We start from the raw sequence: 17,482 nt of genomic DNA on the forward strand, positions 1-17,482 counted from the left end.
GGTTACCACATCTACAAGCTAACAGTGTGCTTAGACTGAACGTTAGCTCCTCATCATAAATTAATAATAAATTCCTATTTCGACTAAAATAAGAATTGGCTATCTGAAATATAAATAAATATTCAAATTTTTCGCAAAAGAAATAATAGATAGCTTTAAAGCTATTAGCTCACCTAGTTTGCTAGCTAGCGAGTAAAGTGTCATGTCATCCTGTTCTCGTGGTAAACAGACATATACACACACACACACGTAGACCAAGCACAGGCACAGCTCACTAGCTAACATCAATTATTAAAAGCACCCAGTCCTAAACACATAGCCACATAGCCTTCTGTAAATCTCCACCAACACACAAATACACATAAACACCGCTCCGGGTGTTAACCATGCTACACAGTTAGCTATCTAAGCTCGGTTAGCTAGCTAGCCATATAACCAGCGTTAGCCTGGGTACTGGGTGGGTGGGAAGCGCTCTGGTAAACATACCCAGTAAAAAGCAGCAGCAGCGGCAGCGGCTCGCCTGTTGTTTATTTTACTCTTTTCCTCCTCCTGCTCCTCCTCCGTCGCCGCAGCCCAGTAACAGATATCCGTCGATGTGCCTCAAAGTCGGAGTTCGGAAACTGAAGGGAAGACAAGTGAACGCGTTTAAAGGAGAAGCAGAGCGACCCGCCTTTTCCCGGAATCACCGCGGGACTCTCATTCATAAACACTCAGCGCGGAGGAGGAGGAGGAGTGACGCAGCAGCTCAGGAATGAGAGCACAGCTGTAAACAACACGCCGCGGTGTGGGGAGGTGGGGGTGGTTGTGGGGTTCAAGGCCCACCCTCTACTACTACATATTTACTACATATTCACTATATAAAATACATTATACATGCTCTAATTATGAGCGGTGTGCATACATATATGTGTGAAAATATTTTCATTTTGAATACGTAACAGAAAAGCAAAGAATAATTAAATAATAATAAAATAGGGATAAAAACGTTTAAAAAAATAAATGTTGTATGTATTTGTAAAAGAAATTTAATAATTGGAACATTCATCATGACATTTTGGTACTGTGTTATGTTTTAACAATACAGAACAATACTTATTTTGACAGAAACAATATATATTAAAATAAAATTTTCCTGTTTTGTTTACATACAAGGTGAAAAAAAATACATTCTGAACACTTTGTTTTTCACCTTTTTTATCCAATTTTCTCCCCAATGTACAAGGCCTATTACCTCACCCACTCATTAGGACTCCTCCTATCACTAGTGATGCCAAACACCAGGAGGGTGAAGACGAGCACATGCCTCCTCTGATGTGAAATTAGCCACCACCTCTTTTTGAACTGGTGCTGATGCTACATTGTTGTGAGGAAAGCACAGCCACTCTGTTTCAAAACATCAGCTCACAGACACCTTGTGCTGAGCGACATCACCCTTTGGAGTGATGTGGGGAGAAAGCACCATCTACCCACCCAGAAAGAGCAAGGCCATTTGTGCTCTCTCAGGGCTCCGGCAGCTGATGGCAAGCTACATGTTCTAGATTTGAACAAGCAGCATCTTTGTCTGCTGGACCAATCAGAACCTCATCAATGTATTTTAAGTTATTTTGGAGCATCCTATATGTACATTTGTCTTTAACTTTTTGGCACTATTTCAATTATAATTTCTAAAACCCAATTCTGGCAGCTGTCTTCTAATTTATTGCTACAGGCATGTACTAAGATTTCAAATAACATTATTTTACTTATATTATAATATTTATTGTTTTAGATTAAATAAAAAAATGCACTCACAGTTACTAAATTAATTAAATAGTTAATTGCTCTGAAACAAAACTACTAGTGTTAGTGTGATTCAGTGTAAACAATTAATTACAGAAATCTACTGTAGAATATGAAGCTTATGAAGACTAAAATACTACAACTGCTGACTTTTTTTCACCTCAACATTTTAACTTTATAATGTAATATTGAATGTATTGTAGTATTTATTCCTTCAAAGATCAGAAAATAAAAATAACACATTGGAAAATTATTCCAAACAAGTAAATAATAAATAACTCATTTTAATAACTTGTTTTGTTATTTTTAATGAAGTATTTTTGAATGACCCCTTAGTTAATTTCACCCTCTGAAGTAGCTTGAGGTCATTACTCACACATGGATGTTGTAAACTCTATATATAACCCAATATAGACACAATATGACCAAAAATCTCCCCCTTCAAATGACTGACTTCAGCTACTTTTAAGGGGAATTCCACTTATTTTTCTAAATTTCAGTTTAGTTGAGTCATGATGACAGAAAGTGCCTTATTGTGGTATTATTTGAAATGGTTCATTGGTGAAATTGACCATGTGCATCAGGCAGTGCAGCAGCTTTGTCACTGCAGAATTATGCCTTATGTCATGGATATATGTATTATATATATATATATATATATATATATATATATATATATATATATATATATATATATATATATATATATGTGTGTGTGTGTGTGTGTGTGTGTGTGTGTATAATATATATATAAATATATATATATATATATATATATCCATGACATAAGGCATAATTCTGCAGTGAAGAAGCTGCTGCACTGCCTGATGCACATGGTATATACTACAATACATTTAATATTACATTATAAAGCCACTGATATCAGGTGACTGATGTCCACATATATCAGGACATCAGTGGCTGGAACTTTAGTCATCGGAAGGCATGATCTTATATTGTACACTGTGATGTGCTAGGGAGTAGTAATATTCAGCGTTCAGATGTTTCTGAACTCATGGGACCTTTCTGGTTGGGGCTTACAGAAAGGTTACAGTAACTCTGATAACCACTCTGTACAATTGTGGTGAGCAGAAAAGTGTATCAGTATTTACAATATATCTGCTAAAAAAATAATCCAGAGGATGCAGTTGGCACCAAAACAGAAAAGTTGAAAACTGGAAGAATCTCATGAATCTGATCTCATGAATACTGATGTCGGCTAAGATGCACGAATAGTTGGGACAGACCTGTAGAAACGGTGTAATAGTGTGGGTCATGTTTCCTTGGCACAGTCTGGTTCAACTAAAACCAATCACCAATCATTTCTTGAATGCTATCGCCTATTTGCGTATTGTTGCTGACCCTGCGCATTTTTTCATGACCACAATTATTTATCTGCTAATGACTTCTACCAGCATGATAATACATCATGTTACAAAGCAGAAGTCATCTCAAACTTGTTTCATTTTCAGTCACTGGATCTAAATTCAATGCTATGAGATGTGGTAAATATGGAGATTTAAAAAAGTACGCCTGAATAATCTGCAGAAATTGTGTGATGCAATTATGAGACATACCACTATCTCAAAAGAATATTTCCAACATCTTGTGAAATCTATAGACCACTGAAATTGTGTCGTCATTTTGTAATCAGCGTCATGTTGTTATGCCCATATTTGGGACTCTGTGGAACAAGGGCTAGGTGGGTTTAAGGTAGTTTGTAAATGTCTTTTTACTGGGTTCCAAATTCCAAATCATTGCAGCCCACCTTAATTTCACAACCCAGATGGGACTAATGTTGAAACCCTTCTGGCCATATCACTGACCCTAATGGGGCCCATCATTGACATTTATATGTGTAGTCAACATGAAACCTGTGGACAACACTTCCCATCTGTGACCTTGTATTGTACATTTAGTTTCTATTTAATTCTTTCGTTATTTATAATTTTATAATTTGTAAGTCAATTATCGCTTTATGTATTTTTGCTGTAACTTTGGGAAGGAGAGTAACGCAATTTCCATCATCTGTATGTACTGTAGATATGCAGTATTGACAATAAAAAGGATATTCTACTGAATGGGTGCCATTTCTGTCCCCAGGAAAGTAAATGTATAAATGTGCACACAAAATAACTTTAAAATACATTTTACTATTAAGCATGGTGTCTTGTACATTGACCTAATTGCAAAAGTAATATATGTAATTAAATATATATATATATATTTTTTTATAAAAACTACTCAGGACACATATAGCATGTGTTACCTGTCCCCATTCTCTACTTAAAAACTTTACCATGAAATATAATTATTAAAATCCTTCAGAGATGTATTTTGTTTTGCATTGTTGTGTGAGACCAAATTTCCTCTTTGCTTAAAAATATTTTTTTCATAATAAATCCATAATATTTAGGTTAAAATACATATTTAAGTTGTGGCCCTGGGTTTTTATTAGTTCTTGTGACCGTAACACATCAGTTGGTTCTTCTGAAGACCATGTGAATACCAAAATGAAGTTTCCTCGTTTGTTTTTCTGTGTAATTGTTCTTATTTAACTATGAATAAGGAGGTCAATCTCAACACTCTGCCTTGTTACCTAAATTAATTCTTAGATGTTTATTTTTAAATAAGAATGCATTCAGTGTCCTCTTGCTATTAGCATAGCCGCCATTTAGCTATGTTTTATGTTTTTGCTAATTCTATGCTAAAAACTCATTCCTGTTAAAAAATAGGGAAAAAATAGGAATGAGTGCCAGTAACAGGAGTGATTTTTGTCATAAATATCAATTATTTTAACATGCAGTCAACCATTACTTTAAAATAAACACTGTCTTGAGAGACAAATTAAAGGAATTAGTGGACGTGACGTGCTTTTAAACATGCTTTTTAAATGTCACATGAGTTTTGTAACCATCTTCAGATTAGAAAATTTGTGAGAAATTAAGTAAAGCTGCCTGTGTTTAACCAGCACATGTTTTGAATAGTTAAATACATGTGTTATTAGATTCATTTAGAAGGGTTACAACACAGCACTAATTCGGTGGAATGGCCTGAAACTACTTGACTTAACTTGGGTTCTGTATGATGACTTTTTAGATCAGAGGTGGGTGGGTGCAGTAAGTCCTCTCCTGGTACAGGGGGCGCTGCTGGCGGTTCCCCAGCGCAGAGCCGCTGTGAGGACCTGCTTTACTCCGCGCACATGTAACCGAGTTGACCTCCGGCTGGAGCTCCGGATCACTGCAGTCATTCAGTCCGCAGTTCAGATTCATCGCCTGCCAACAGCTCTAAAACACACAGGCGACCGCATCGCCCCGTAGCTGCGCTGTGTGAACTGTCGCTGCGCTGGTCTTAGCGCGGGTTAGTGGGAGTGTGTGAGATCAGTGTGTGTGAGCTGTGTGTGCGGGGATGCAGGCGCTGTCTCCAGACGCGGGGCCTGTGGACACACGGCCTCATGAGGAAGACATCGAAGGAGACGATGAAGACGAAGAGGTGAGTTCAGTCTCCGCTCTGCAGAAACATCACGTGTGTTACTGTACTGTGTGTGGAGCAGCTACATGAGCATTAGCTACAGATTAGCTCTCCCAAAACACTCTCAGTGGAGCTCAGTGACTCTCATTCACTCTCAGTGACTTTCAGTGGAGCTCAGTGACTCTCATTCACTCTCAGTGACTCTCATTGGAGCTCAGCGACTCTTATTGGAGCTCAGTGACTCTTATTGGAGCTCAGTGACTCTTATTGGAGCTCAGTGACTCTTATTGGAGCTCAGTGACTCTCAGTGGAGCTCAGTGACTCATTCACTCTCAGTAGAGCTCAGTGACTCTCTTTCACTCTCAGTGACTCTCCGAGGAGCTCAGTGACTCGTTGACTCTCAGTGGAGCTCAGTGACTCTCAGTGGAGCTCAGTTATTCTCAGTGAATCTCACTAGAGCTCAGTGATTCATTGACTCTCAGTGACTCTCAGTTTAGCCCATTGACTCTCAGTGACTGTCAGCAATGTTGTAGTTTCACTCCTAAAGGATTAGTTATAAGTAATCAGACGGAGCAGTCAGTATATTGATTTGTTCATTAGCTAAAGCTTCCAGTACTTAGATTCTTTGTTCATTAAACAACTAACTAGTACTAGTTAACCAGCTTGCTAATGGCTAAAGTTGAATTTAGGAACACGAATGAATGGGAGTGTAACAACGCAAACTTCAATTCATTTTATACTTCATCTTCTTTGGCATGGTGTTGCCCAAAGACAACAGACCACTTTTTTTTGTTATTACACCATTTTTTTAATGTTCTTTTTAAAATATGTCACAACGTGCTTTCTTCCATTTCAGTTAGGGGTAGAAGTTGTTGATTTGAGATTTTGAAGGCAGAGTAATCATTTTAGGAGTTTGGGATTTTATAACAACAAATAGTTATTAACTAACTTTTTTACATTGTTAAATTTAAATAACAATCAATAAAATTATTGTGCGTAAATATGCAAATCCACACATTTGCACAAAGTTCAAAATGTGAAAATCATGTATTATATAGATGTATTACACACAGCGTGTGACCATCAGCAAATTTTGCATTTCATATGAAAATCAAGGGACCAGAGTCTGCAGGAAAAGTTAAGAGGCACACAGTCCAAACTGCTTGGGGTCTAATGTAAAGTTTCCACAGTCAGTGATGGTTTGTATAGTCATGTCATCTGCTGCTTTTGCAAAATTTTCAGCAGGGCTTGGCACACTGCCCACACTGCTAAAGGTATTGTCTTATACAATTGTTTTAATTTTCTGAGGCACTTATTTACAAGATTTCATTGGCTCTGTAAGCCATAATCATCCACAATAAAAGAAATAGCCACTTAAAATAGATCACTCTGTGTGTATTACATCTATATAATATTTGAACTGAATTACTAAAAGAGTGTTTTTTTTTTAAATGATGTACATTTTTTTAAAGGCACTAGTTTTTACATATGCATATTAAAGTAGTTTGACGTCGTTACATAACGTTACTATTTTATTGAAGTCATGGGGTATAGTTCCTGTATCATTTAAGTGATCTTATTTTTACATGTAGTGACACAATGGATCTCCGAAACAAGGATTAAGCCTAGTAACAGACTGTTTTCCTTTCAATGGGAAATCTCAGTTTAGAATGCTGCACAGTCCAAAACTGTGAAACTGCCTAGTATTTGTACCATATCGCCACCCTTATGTTACCCATGAAAAAATAGTTTTTGTGCAAAAGAACACAAATGTTGAAAGTGTACCTCTAGGTTTTTTTCCAGGATTGTATAATCTTCAGGGATTAGCTGGGTGGTTTCAGAATTGTTTGGGGTGGGGGTTGGATTATTTTTCTACTGCCTTAGTATACCCGGCAACCCTGCTGACCCCTTTCATTAGAAAGAACACAGAAATTGGCCTGTAATTACTGGAAGTGGGGTTTAAAAGAGAGGCTGATTTAATAAAAAGTCTCTATAGGAATCAATAATTAGAACAGCTTTGATTGAATGAGGAGACACAAAGTAGATTTTGTACATCTCTTAGCAAAGAGAGTGACGTTACTTTCAGTGTGACAAATGGACATCCAGACATGGGCTGCAAAAAGCCTGGTGTTGCTTAAATATATTGGAACAGTATTGACTGGGGATGAGTGAAGGGTTGTTGGAAAGCTGAATGAAAACATAAAACATACAAAATAATAACATCTCTACAAAAAAACTAGAACTAGAACATCTTACTATAAAAGTTTAATAGGTTCTGGTCACTAGCATTACATGTTTTTCTGTTTCCCTCAGCTGGATGAGACCATGCTGGAGAGGCTGTGGGGACTGACTGAGATGTTTCCAGACACCCTGCGGTCAGCAGCTGAAGTATCTGCACAGTGCTCACTGTCTGTAGCCAAGAAACTTTACAGGTAATTTCCAAGCTCTGTGCTGTTCATACTGTAGTGGTGTGAAAAGCTTTGAGTGAAATTGGGGTTTTGTAAACATTGTACACTGTCTCCTGCATACAGGTATATTTTTAATGGTTGGTTTATCGCACACAATTAGGATTGTTGCTTTTATTTAAGATTAAAGCCACAAGCTATTTAACCCAGAAGTTCATTCTGACAGCAATAAAGTTTATTTAAATGTTGTTTTTTCTTTTATGTTCTTCAGTTTTTCCCGCAGTGCACTGTGGGTGGGCACCACTTCCTTTATGATTCTGGTTCTTCCAGTTGTGTTTGAAACAGAGCGACTACAGCTTGAACAACAACAGCTACAACAGCAGAGACAGGTAATAGTTAGCAACAAACTGAGAATGCTTTATTTCATGTTTGTATTTTGATTTAAGCCTGATTTGAATTTTTATTAAACTGGTAAACAAAATATTTAGGGTTCAAATGTATCCTGGATCATGTGAATTTTAGCTTTTGGAAAAATAGCAAATTGCTTAAAATGTCCTTTTATTATTTCGGTTATTCAGCTGGAAAGTGCAAGAAAGTTGTCCTAAAATTTGTGGAAACCCTGTACCATGCTACCTGTCAGCCTCTTACTGTAATATTTTATACATCACACAGATTCTGTTGGGCCCAAATGCTGGCATGTCTGGAGGAATGTCCGGAATGATGCCCCCTGCTCCTGGAAAGCTCTGAAGAAAAATGTCCAGCACTGTCTTTACGCTGCAGTTCACAGGGGACCTGGAAAAGAAACACAGAGAGAGGGCGAACTGGGGGGGAGAGAACGAGGAGGTGGATGTCGGTCAACACACTGCAGGACTTAATTGGTTGAACATGGGAGGAAATGTGTCCTTTCTGAAGAGCAGCAAAATGTGTTTCTTTCTATATCTCTCTCACTCTGTGTCCAGCCTACACTTCTGAGCACTGACAGTTTGAGTTCCTTTTTTTATTTTATAGCTGTGTCATTACATCTCTCATATTTCTTTCTGAAAGTAAAATGGGTATTTCTCATTCTTTAGTAAAAGCAAGTTTGTCTGCAGTAAGATGTTCATGTTAACATGTTTAAATGGGTGTTGCATTATAAATGTTCGTTATGAACATTTTCTTAATGGATTACAAAGACCAGCTCTGAAAGACTCAAACATTCGCATGTTTAGTTGTTGCGATTGTCCTGCTTGTAAGTGTTAAAGCTTGGTAAAATTACTGTTTACCAACAGTCTCCTTTACAAATATGTTTTGTAAAGGGGAATTCCACACATTCTTTTACGTAATCTAAGCATACTTTCATTAGTGACATATTAACACTTACTAATGACACATACTGGTTTTATATAAACTGCTCCACTTGTAAGACAGAAATTGGAGTCAGCTACAGCACCAAGATATTGCAAGAAAGGGTTACAAATACATAGTTCTTTCCTGCTGGAGACCTTGAGATCCATACTTTCAATGCTTAACGGTCATATCAAACCACCAAGTTGTTATTTTAGGGATTGAATTATGCAGACATTTAGTAAAAATGTTGGAATTCCCCTTTGTCATCATCTAAAGGAAACACCATACATGCAATACAATGAGTAATGGATCACATTAAAGTTCACATGGATCAGGTTTAGCAACTGCACAACATTTATGGCTTGTAACTGTTTTTCATGGAAAGAGGAACAAAAGAGTTGTCACAAGCATGATGTTAGTGTCAGACTTACTGACCTAGTGGAAACACGGACTTATAAACACTTGTTAAGTAAACTTAAGTGTTTGCATGTGCTTGTAATGCTAAACCTGTACATTGTTTAAGCTTTGTAAGGACACTGCATTTGAGTTTTATGCATTTGTACAAATTATTTAACATCAAAACTATATAATGGCAATTTTTCATGTCAATCTCTCCCAAGAAGGTCTTTGTATATTCAACATGTCTAAAGGAATAAAGGAAAACAAACATGTCTGCTTGTTTGTATCTGCTGTTTTGAGAGATATGCTTTAAAAATAAAATATTACAGCCCACTGCAACAAAAGGAGAGGATTAAATGAGAAAATATACTATCTGTTGTAGCTAGCCTAAAAAAACACCAGTGAAATAAGCAGTAGCTCATTTTTTGTTAGAACTAAAATATTTCAAGTAAAAAAGATGTCAACTATAATAAAGCAAAAATGCCGAGCAAAGTCGAGCATTAACCCTTTCCAGTCTAGGGGCATTATCTCGATTTTTGGATATTTTCTTAATTTTGCCTTTAAAGGCACTTTCATTTAAAATAATACCCACATATTTTATATCAAAATGTTCAGAATAATCTCAACTATCTCAATAATAAGGGAATAAGTGGCCTGGAGGATGTATGAAGAGATTATGTGGCCCTAAACCTCAAAAATGTGAAATACGATTTAAAAATTATTCCTATATAATGTTAAAAATATATTTTACTTGTGTGGATAAAATGTTTTGGTGCTTGAAATTTATTTACTAAAGTCTTAGCTTCACATCAGTAGTTAACTATATATAAAATAATATATAAATGTAAAATAAAGATATAAAATTAAATTTTTGTAAAAACATTTATTCAGTAGCATGTTGCCATTGTACTTGACACAACAGCAAACAGCCATAAACTTGGACATAAACATAAAAAAAAAATCACTGTTCATTAGTAAATGTTTACTTTACTGTATTAAAAAACATTGTCTGTTCATTAGAAAATGCTTACTTTCACATATAAAAGCTAACTAAGTTTCCCTTTCTCCCACTCACCTAAGTGGAATGCAGAAGAGCCCACCTGAAGAGACGGTGGATTTACTCTCTTTTATTTCACTACACTTCACTTCACTTTACACCTAAACAGACTACCAGTGTTTTGCATTCACTACACACACAAATAAAAAATAAGAATAAAACTAAATACAACAAAGTCTAATTTGAACATAACAGTATGATATATATGGCACAATCCATCAGTGGTCATAAAATGTTTATTTGTATGCAATTTGTAAGTGAAGCTTACTTTTACTAAAAGAAAGAAAAAAAACTTTATACAATAAATATTTACTAATGGGTAGAAAATGAATTTTCCAATAGCAAAGTAAATATTTACTGTTTACTAATCAATTTTGTCAGATCATGACTACAGAAACCTAACTAGCTTCAGTGTTTACTGTGTGTGTGCATGAGTGAGTGAGTGAGTGAGTGAGAGAGAGAGAGAGAGAGAGAGAGAGTGTGTCGGTATGTGTGTGTGTGTGTGTGTGTGTGAAAGAGAGAGAGTGTGAGTGTGTGTGTTCGCGTGTGTGTATGGGAGAGAGAGAGAGAGAGAGAGAGAGAGAGAGAGAGAGAGAGAGAGAGAGAGATTCCAGCTTCTCTATCAGCCCTGCGTTTCCCCAAAGATCCTTTCTCTACATACGGCAGCAGCATTTAGCTCGCTAGCTCGCGAACTCACATAACAAAACATCCCTAATGAGTGACAGTTTTATAAATACACTAAATACACTCACAGATCTTCAGTTGGATCCTGATCGGTTCTATATTTTTCCTCATTATAAGAATCAAAGCCGCTGATGCACTTCTACCTAAAACCGCTGCTTCTCTAACGCTGCTGTAACTTGAGCCGCGGTGAACTGTTTACACCCCGCCCCCACGTGTCTTTCTATATGACTCAGACTGATGTAATCATGTGTGGGAGGGTTTTTTGTGATTTTCTGAAAGCCTATTGGTCAGTTTTACACAACCAACAGAGATGACAGACACATGAATCCACCAATTATAGATGAGAGGCTGGTGACAGACACATGAATCCACCAGTCGCAGATGAGAGGCTGGTGATAGACACGCGAATCCACCAGTCACACAAGAGAGGCGGACCGTATTGCTCGTCTAAAAGGCATATAAATCCGGACCTGAGTGACGTACAGACTCAGGATTGGATATCATAAAAGGGCGGACTCTGTTGATTCAGGAAATGTTTGAACTGTGTTTCTGTGCCGTATTATTGCAAATCTATTTATAGAAACACCCAGCAACGCTGCGTTTGACGCGCCCGCGCGTCCGTCGTCTGGAAAGGGTTAAAAAAAAATCAAATTTAGGATATTTGTAATTTAGTTTTGGCTAGTAGTATCCAAGATATTTGTTGTTAAATGTGACGGTTAGGTTGGAGTAGTAAGAAAAAAAAACAGCATTGCAGACTTTTTTTTATACTAATGAGGTCTATGTAACTCTAAGGACATGAGTAAGGATTTGTTGATATTGAAAATATGACAAGTTAAACAATTGATGTTATTACATGTTGCTTTATTATTAGCAAAAATATCTATTGATGAAAATGTATTCTTTTTTATTTTATTATATTATTTTAATTGTTTAAGATTGAATAATTTGTGTCATGAATTTAATTTTATTGGAGGGAAAAAAGCACAGCTTATAATGTCCTGAGGCAACAAATGAAAAACACTGTTTAAATAAATTAATTAAAACAAAAATGTAATTTAAAACCTTAGCATATTTCATTACATATTGATGCACAAATACATTTTTATTATTTTATCTTAAATCTTTTTAAATCTTTAAGTTTCTTTGATTTTACCAAATTGAAAACTTCTGGAATATGATCAAGCGAGAGATGGATAATCACAAGCCTTCAAACCAAGCTGAACTGCTTGAATTTTTGCACCAGGAAGGGCATAAAGTAAACCAAAAGCAGTGTGTAAAACTGGTTAAAGAGAACATGCCAAGATGCATGAAAACTATGATGAAAAACCAGGGTTATTGCACCAAATATTGGTTTCTAAAAAAAACTTTATGAATATGAACTAGTTTTTTTTGCATTATTTAAAGTCTGAAAGCTCAGCATATTTTTTTGCTATTTTAGCTATTTCCATTTTGTGCAAATAAATGCTTTAAATGACAATATTTTTATTTGTAACTTGGGAGAAATGTTGTCAGTGGTTTAAAGAACAAAACCACATTGTTCATTTTACTCAAATATATACCTATAAACAGTAAAATTAGAGAAAGCGATCATTTTGAAGTGGTCTCTTTTTTTTTTTTTTACAAAATTTTAAAACTAAAGTGATTCTGTAATCACAAAAAACAGGAGGACAACATCACGCGATGGGTGTTAAAATAAGCAGAAATATATATTTTATTATATAGAAAGCCTATTTTGAAGATGTTTATGATGAATTAAGTATTTTAGCTAGTTAGCTAGTTAACTAACCTGGCCCGCAGTTAGCCAGAGCACTTTGTAAGGTGTGGTGTGATTAGTGTCAAAGAAATAGCAAATTAAATGTCTGGACGACAGAAGAGGTAACTTATATGAAAGTTTCTCTTTTATTTTTCTAATGTGTTAGTCGATGTATTTTATTAGGGAAAAGTAGTAAAGAAGTTGAAGTATTAAAAAGAGCAGAAAGTAAAATCTGTCCTATTAGAAATTACAGAGGAGGCGGAAAGGAGCACCGGGAGCTGAGAGAGAGCTATTCAGCATAACTAACGCTATAGTACTTTAGTCAGGCATTTATATTCTCCTATTTAAACACTGCTTTTTAAGCGATTTTCATTTAAAGGTAAAAAAAAATATTTACATGTTTTAAGAGCTAAATAAAGAATGGAATGAATAATATTGTTAGCTAACATGGCTAACGTGTCAGAAACACGTTTAGCCGGGAAGCTAGGTAGTTATCTTAGCTTAGCTTAGCTTAGCTAACGTTAGCTAACTAGGTTAACTATTTAACTGGCTGCCTAGCTATTGCTAGCTAACATAGCTGATGTTTTAAATTGTAAATGTTACGTTACACACAGCTGTTGTGCTGTACAACTCACATGCTTTATTATTCTGAATTTTATATTTGATTTGTTATATTTTTACAGTATGAAGTCAGTGGAGGACCAGGTGGTGGAAGATGAGGCAGGGTATCAGGATGATGAGGTGAGGTAATGCTAGCTAGTGTGTTAGCATATAAGTAGCATATAAAGTCTTACCTCAGTTTTTACTAGTGAAACTCTAATCACAGTTCTCTATTAATGTAGTTTTTACTAGTATAAACTATAATTACAGTTATCTGGTAATGTAGTTTTCGCTAGTATAAACTCTAATTACAGTTCTCTATTAATGTAGTTTTTACTACTATAAACTCTTATTTCAAATATCAGCAATAAAGTAAAAAAAAAAACACTAAAAATCATTAACTCAGTGAAACACATTATTATTATATATTGTCCTCACAAATACACTTGAGTAGAAAAGGGAGTCTTATAAATTGAAAGTACAAATCCATCAGTTTCTCTTAAGCACATTTACAGGTTACAGATTTAGTAAGTATACCTAGTTACTACTGACTACTGTTGTCATCTTTTGTCTCTGCCTGCCACCTTCAGGAATCTTTCTTCCAAGACATTGATCTACTTCAGAAGTATGGGATTGTGAGTATATATACAATAATTACATTTTTCATTGATAACCACAATATTATATATATTAGTTTTCTCATTCATGGTGTTTTACTTCCACAGAACATGGCTGATATCAAGAAGCTAAAGTCTGTGGGAATATGTACAGTAAAAGGGATCCAGATGACAACACGGCGTGCACTCTGCAATGTTAAAGGCTTGTCTGAAGCAAAAGTGGACAAGATAAAGGAAGCTGCTGGGAAGTTGTTGGTAATCTTCCTTTGCAGTCTTCTTTTGGAAGTGTTTTTAATTAACTATTGAATTGGTATAGATACAAAACTCAAGACCCGAGTCTAGTTTTCTGGGGTTGTTTTTTTGTTTCACTGCAGATCTCTGGATTTCAGACAGCTTCTGAGTACAGTATGAAAAGAAGACAGGTGTTCCATATCACAACAGGCAGTCAGGAGTTTGAGTAAGACGTAAATTACTGTTAGACATTTAGCATATCACTCACATAAGCAGTTATTAGACTCATTTGGACATTAACTACTTTTCTGGATATATCTTTAATATTAAAACTGTTACATCACACTGCAAAAGACAACAACACATATCCCTCTATCATTTAAATAAAGTTTTTACACACAATTTGAGTAATATGTTGTTTCTATATTATGAAATATCATAACGAAAGAGATCATTGTATTTTTTTTCAGTAAACTTCTTGGAGGGGGAATAGAGAGCATGGCAATTACTGAAGCCTTTGGAGGTAAGCTGCAATTTGACATTGTTACCTCCCCCCTGCCGTATTTTGTCTTTTAAGCTGACTCTTTATTGTTTTAACATTTATCTAGAGTTCAGAACTGGAAAGACACAACTCTCTCACACACTGTGTGGTAAGTCATACAAACATCCATGTAAGTATTATGCATGTTGTGTCTGAGTTAAGAATGAACCTCCGTCCTAAATCTTGCTCTCTGAAGTTACCGCTCAGCTTCCCGGTGAGGATGGGTACACTGGAGGGAAAATCATTTTCATCGACACTGAAAACACTTTGTATCCTTCATAGCTTTTCCTGTGTTTAATGCATGTAATATAGCTGCTGTTGTTGTGGAGTTTTCCCTTTATTAGTAATGCTCAGTCGCCCAGACAGGCTAAAGGACATTGCAGACAGATTCAATGTGGATCATGAAGCTGTGCTTGATAATGTGCTGTATGCCCGAGCCTATACCAGTAAGACTTTTACATCACTTTTAGACTAACAGAGTTGCTGTCAGTTTGTTTGCAATTACTGTTCTGTATGTCAATATTTTAGGTGAACATCAGATGGAGCTATTAGACTTTGTTGCTGCTAAATTTCATGAAGAAGCAGGGGTCTTTAAACTGTTGGTGAGTGATATAGGAAAAACAAAACATTATATCATTGCTGTCCTTCAAATCACATGTATGTTTTAGCATTTTATAGTAAATGGACCAGAATAATGATGTCAATAATTTCCTTCCCTTCTTACATTTTAATTTTGGAAATACATGGATTTGTTTGCAAAGCGACAATATAGGAAGTGCACATATAGTTGGGTTATTGGTTCACTGTTTGAGGTGTGATTATTTGTGTGCTGAATCATTTAATCTTCATTTTAACTGGATAATTATTGAGTGTTTTTTCTTTAGATCATAGACTCCATCATGGCTCTCTTTCGGGTGGACTTCTCTGGAAGAGGTGAGCTGGCAGAGAGACAGCAGAAACTGGCACAGATGCTCTCAAGGCTTCAAAAAATCTCTGAAGGTCTGCAAAGTGTCTCCGTCCTTACTCTCTTTTCATTTATTGGTGTAAACTAATGAACCGACCAATTGTTTTTCTGTTTCAAGTAACTGTATCTTTTTGAAAGATACAGATTGTCTTAATATACAATATTATTGTCATTTTAACATCAACATTTTATGCCACTGATATAATAATTCTATAATAGCTTAATAATGCATTTACGCATTACTTTCAAAGAGCAGTGAGCTTTTAATTATCAGGAATAGTCAGACAAAAAAGTTTTAATATCCTAAATAATTAAACTGTAAATAAAATAAAACCAATGTTTTTAAACAAAGTTAATTAGTGTTAATAGGTTTGCATGCTAAGTAAGCACAATGTGCAATATCAAGGGCAGCACAAATGATTGAGGTCCTATCCATATATTGTCAATAAGACCTAGAATAATTAAGCAAGATATAAAGGAAACACGCTGGTATAAAAATTCAAAGATATTGCTCAATTCATTTGATAGAGTACAACGTTGCAGTGTTTGTGACCAATCAGATGACAGCAGACCCAGGAGCTGGGATGACGTAAGTGTAAAAAATAAAACAACTTTCTGTAAACTTAGTAAGCTATGATTAGTCTCCAGTGACTGTTTAAATGACTAGTGACTCTGTTAAAAAATGGAAGCTGTATTATGGTGCAGCGGCTGACGTGAAATCACTTTGCTGTAGATTTCAGGCAGATCCCAAAAAGCCCATAGGAGGACACATCTTGGCGCATGCCTCCACTACTCGTCTAAGTTTGAGGAAAGGACGTGGTGAAATGAGAATTGCCAAAATATTTGATAGGTAATTCATTTTTGTGACTATACCTCTCACATACATTTAAGGTAATTAAGAGCATAAACTCAAAAACCTGTTACTTGTGATTGACAGATTGACATAGCTTTCTTTTCTATTATAATTAGATGTATTATTACATTGCATTAAAATGTTTTATTAAATTAAACAGCATGTTTTTAACTCTGCTTGTCTTCTTTCTTTAAGCCCCGACATGCCAGAAAATGAAGCCACTTTTGCCATAACACCTGGAGGAGTAGCAGATGCCAAGGAGTAAAGGGACCACTCTGTGTCCTACACACAGGGTTAAATAAGATTTAATAAATTTAGGTTAACACACATGTAATCTTAATATTTATTTATTTATTTATTTATTAATAGTTTACAGATAATCTGGTTCTTTTTATGCATTAGGGTAAAGTTTGATGTCATTTCAGCATTGATTGTGTACTGAGCTATGCTTGATGTTTTTCAATAAACTGTTGGAACTGTTGGTTACTTAGTAGCTGAAAAATCATTCTCGTCTTTCGCGTTTTTGTTTAGCTTGGTCAATAAGTAAATTTAGTGACATAAAGAAAAATGTTGTTCCCAAAGTGATCCAAGAGAGCCCAACTATGGGCTGATATACACCAGGTGTATACCTTATAGCAATGCAAGGCAATGTACATCACTTCTCCATAGCAATGCATAGTGATATAAATAATTATTATGAACAGATGAAAAAGAGACACATAAAATAAATTGAGTGAAAGGCTTCCACCTTTCTTTTACATAAAATGGTTCATAGGGACTTTCAGAGTTCAAGTTTGTATTG

At 35.6% G+C, this 17,482-nt stretch overlaps 3 protein-coding genes across 6 annotated transcripts in view; 2 read left to right on the forward strand and 1 right to left on the reverse strand.

The window, feature by feature from the left end:
- The window catches only part of maff (v-maf avian musculoaponeurotic fibrosarcoma oncogene homolog F), a 255,539-nt gene that overhangs the window by 6,795 nt on the left and 231,262 nt on the right, over positions 1–17,482 (reverse strand). Inside the window, exon 1 of one of the 3 annotated variants that reach the window (XM_007251252.4) lies at positions 487–753. The exons of 1 other annotated variant lie outside the window; for it this stretch is intronic. The gene's annotated coding sequence lies outside the window, so the exon portion shown is untranslated. Of the gene's footprint in view, positions 1–173; positions 435–486; positions 754–17,482 lie in introns of those variants that run through there. One more of the 3 variants, XM_022669224.2, reaches the window with a different exon arrangement.
- Positions 4,948–9,652, forward strand: tomm22 (translocase of outer mitochondrial membrane 22 homolog (yeast)). The gene is made up of 4 exons (XM_007251249.4): positions 4,948–5,271; positions 7,564–7,682; positions 7,927–8,044; positions 8,328–9,652. Exons 1-4 carry the CDS (start codon positions 5,188–5,190, stop codon positions 8,400–8,402), a joined length of 396 nt encoding a protein of 131 aa, XP_007251311.1. The 5' UTR covers positions 4,948–5,187; the 3' UTR covers positions 8,403–9,652.
- Positions 12,820–17,185, forward strand: dmc1 (DNA meiotic recombinase 1). 2 transcript variants are annotated; one of them, XM_007251248.4, is made up of 14 exons: positions 12,820–12,996; positions 13,558–13,615; positions 14,065–14,109; positions 14,200–14,346; positions 14,466–14,548; positions 14,793–14,845; positions 14,931–14,972; positions 15,060–15,132; positions 15,218–15,309; positions 15,392–15,465; positions 15,748–15,862; positions 16,356–16,416; positions 16,561–16,677; positions 16,876–17,185. In XM_007251248.4, exons 1-14 carry the CDS (start codon positions 12,977–12,979, stop codon positions 16,943–16,945), a joined length of 1,050 nt encoding a protein of 349 aa, XP_007251310.1. In that variant the 5' UTR covers positions 12,820–12,976; the 3' UTR covers positions 16,946–17,185. The 2 variants fall into 2 exon arrangements, with proteins under 2 accessions (XP_007251310.1, XP_022524947.1); XM_022669226.2 differs by lacking the exon at positions 12,820–12,996 and adding an exon at positions 13,108–13,253.

This window comes from Astyanax mexicanus, chromosome 15 (assembly GCF_023375975.1).
Source record: "Astyanax mexicanus isolate ESR-SI-001 chromosome 15, AstMex3_surface, whole genome shotgun sequence".
Classification (NCBI taxonomy): Eukaryota; Metazoa; Chordata; class Actinopteri; order Characiformes; family Acestrorhamphidae; genus Astyanax; species Astyanax mexicanus.

What these genes read in the sequence shown, in the direction of transcription:
- tomm22 (XM_007251249.4), top strand. Translation starts at nt 5,188, where the DNA reads ATGCAGGCGCTGTCTCCAGACGCGGGGCCTGTGGACACACGGCCTCAT. An exon ending in GTAGCCAAGAAACTTTACAG is followed by an intron (nt 7,683 to 7,926) that starts GTAATTTCCAAG and finishes TATGTTCTTCAG; the next exon opens with TTTTTCCCGCAGTGCACTGT. An exon ending in AGCTACAACAGCAGAGACAG is followed by an intron (nt 8,045 to 8,327) that starts GTAATAGTTAGC and finishes TACATCACACAG; the next exon opens with ATTCTGTTGGGCCCAAATGC.
- dmc1 (XM_007251248.4), top strand. Translation starts at nt 12,977, where the DNA reads ATGTCTGGACGACAGAAGAG. An exon ending in TACTTCAGAAGTATGGGATT is followed by an intron (nt 14,110 to 14,199) that starts GTGAGTATATAT and finishes TTACTTCCACAG; the next exon opens with AACATGGCTGATATCAAGAA. An exon ending in CAGGGGTCTTTAAACTGTTG is followed by an intron (nt 15,466 to 15,747) that starts GTGAGTGATATA and finishes TTTTTTCTTTAG; the next exon opens with ATCATAGACTCCATCATGGC.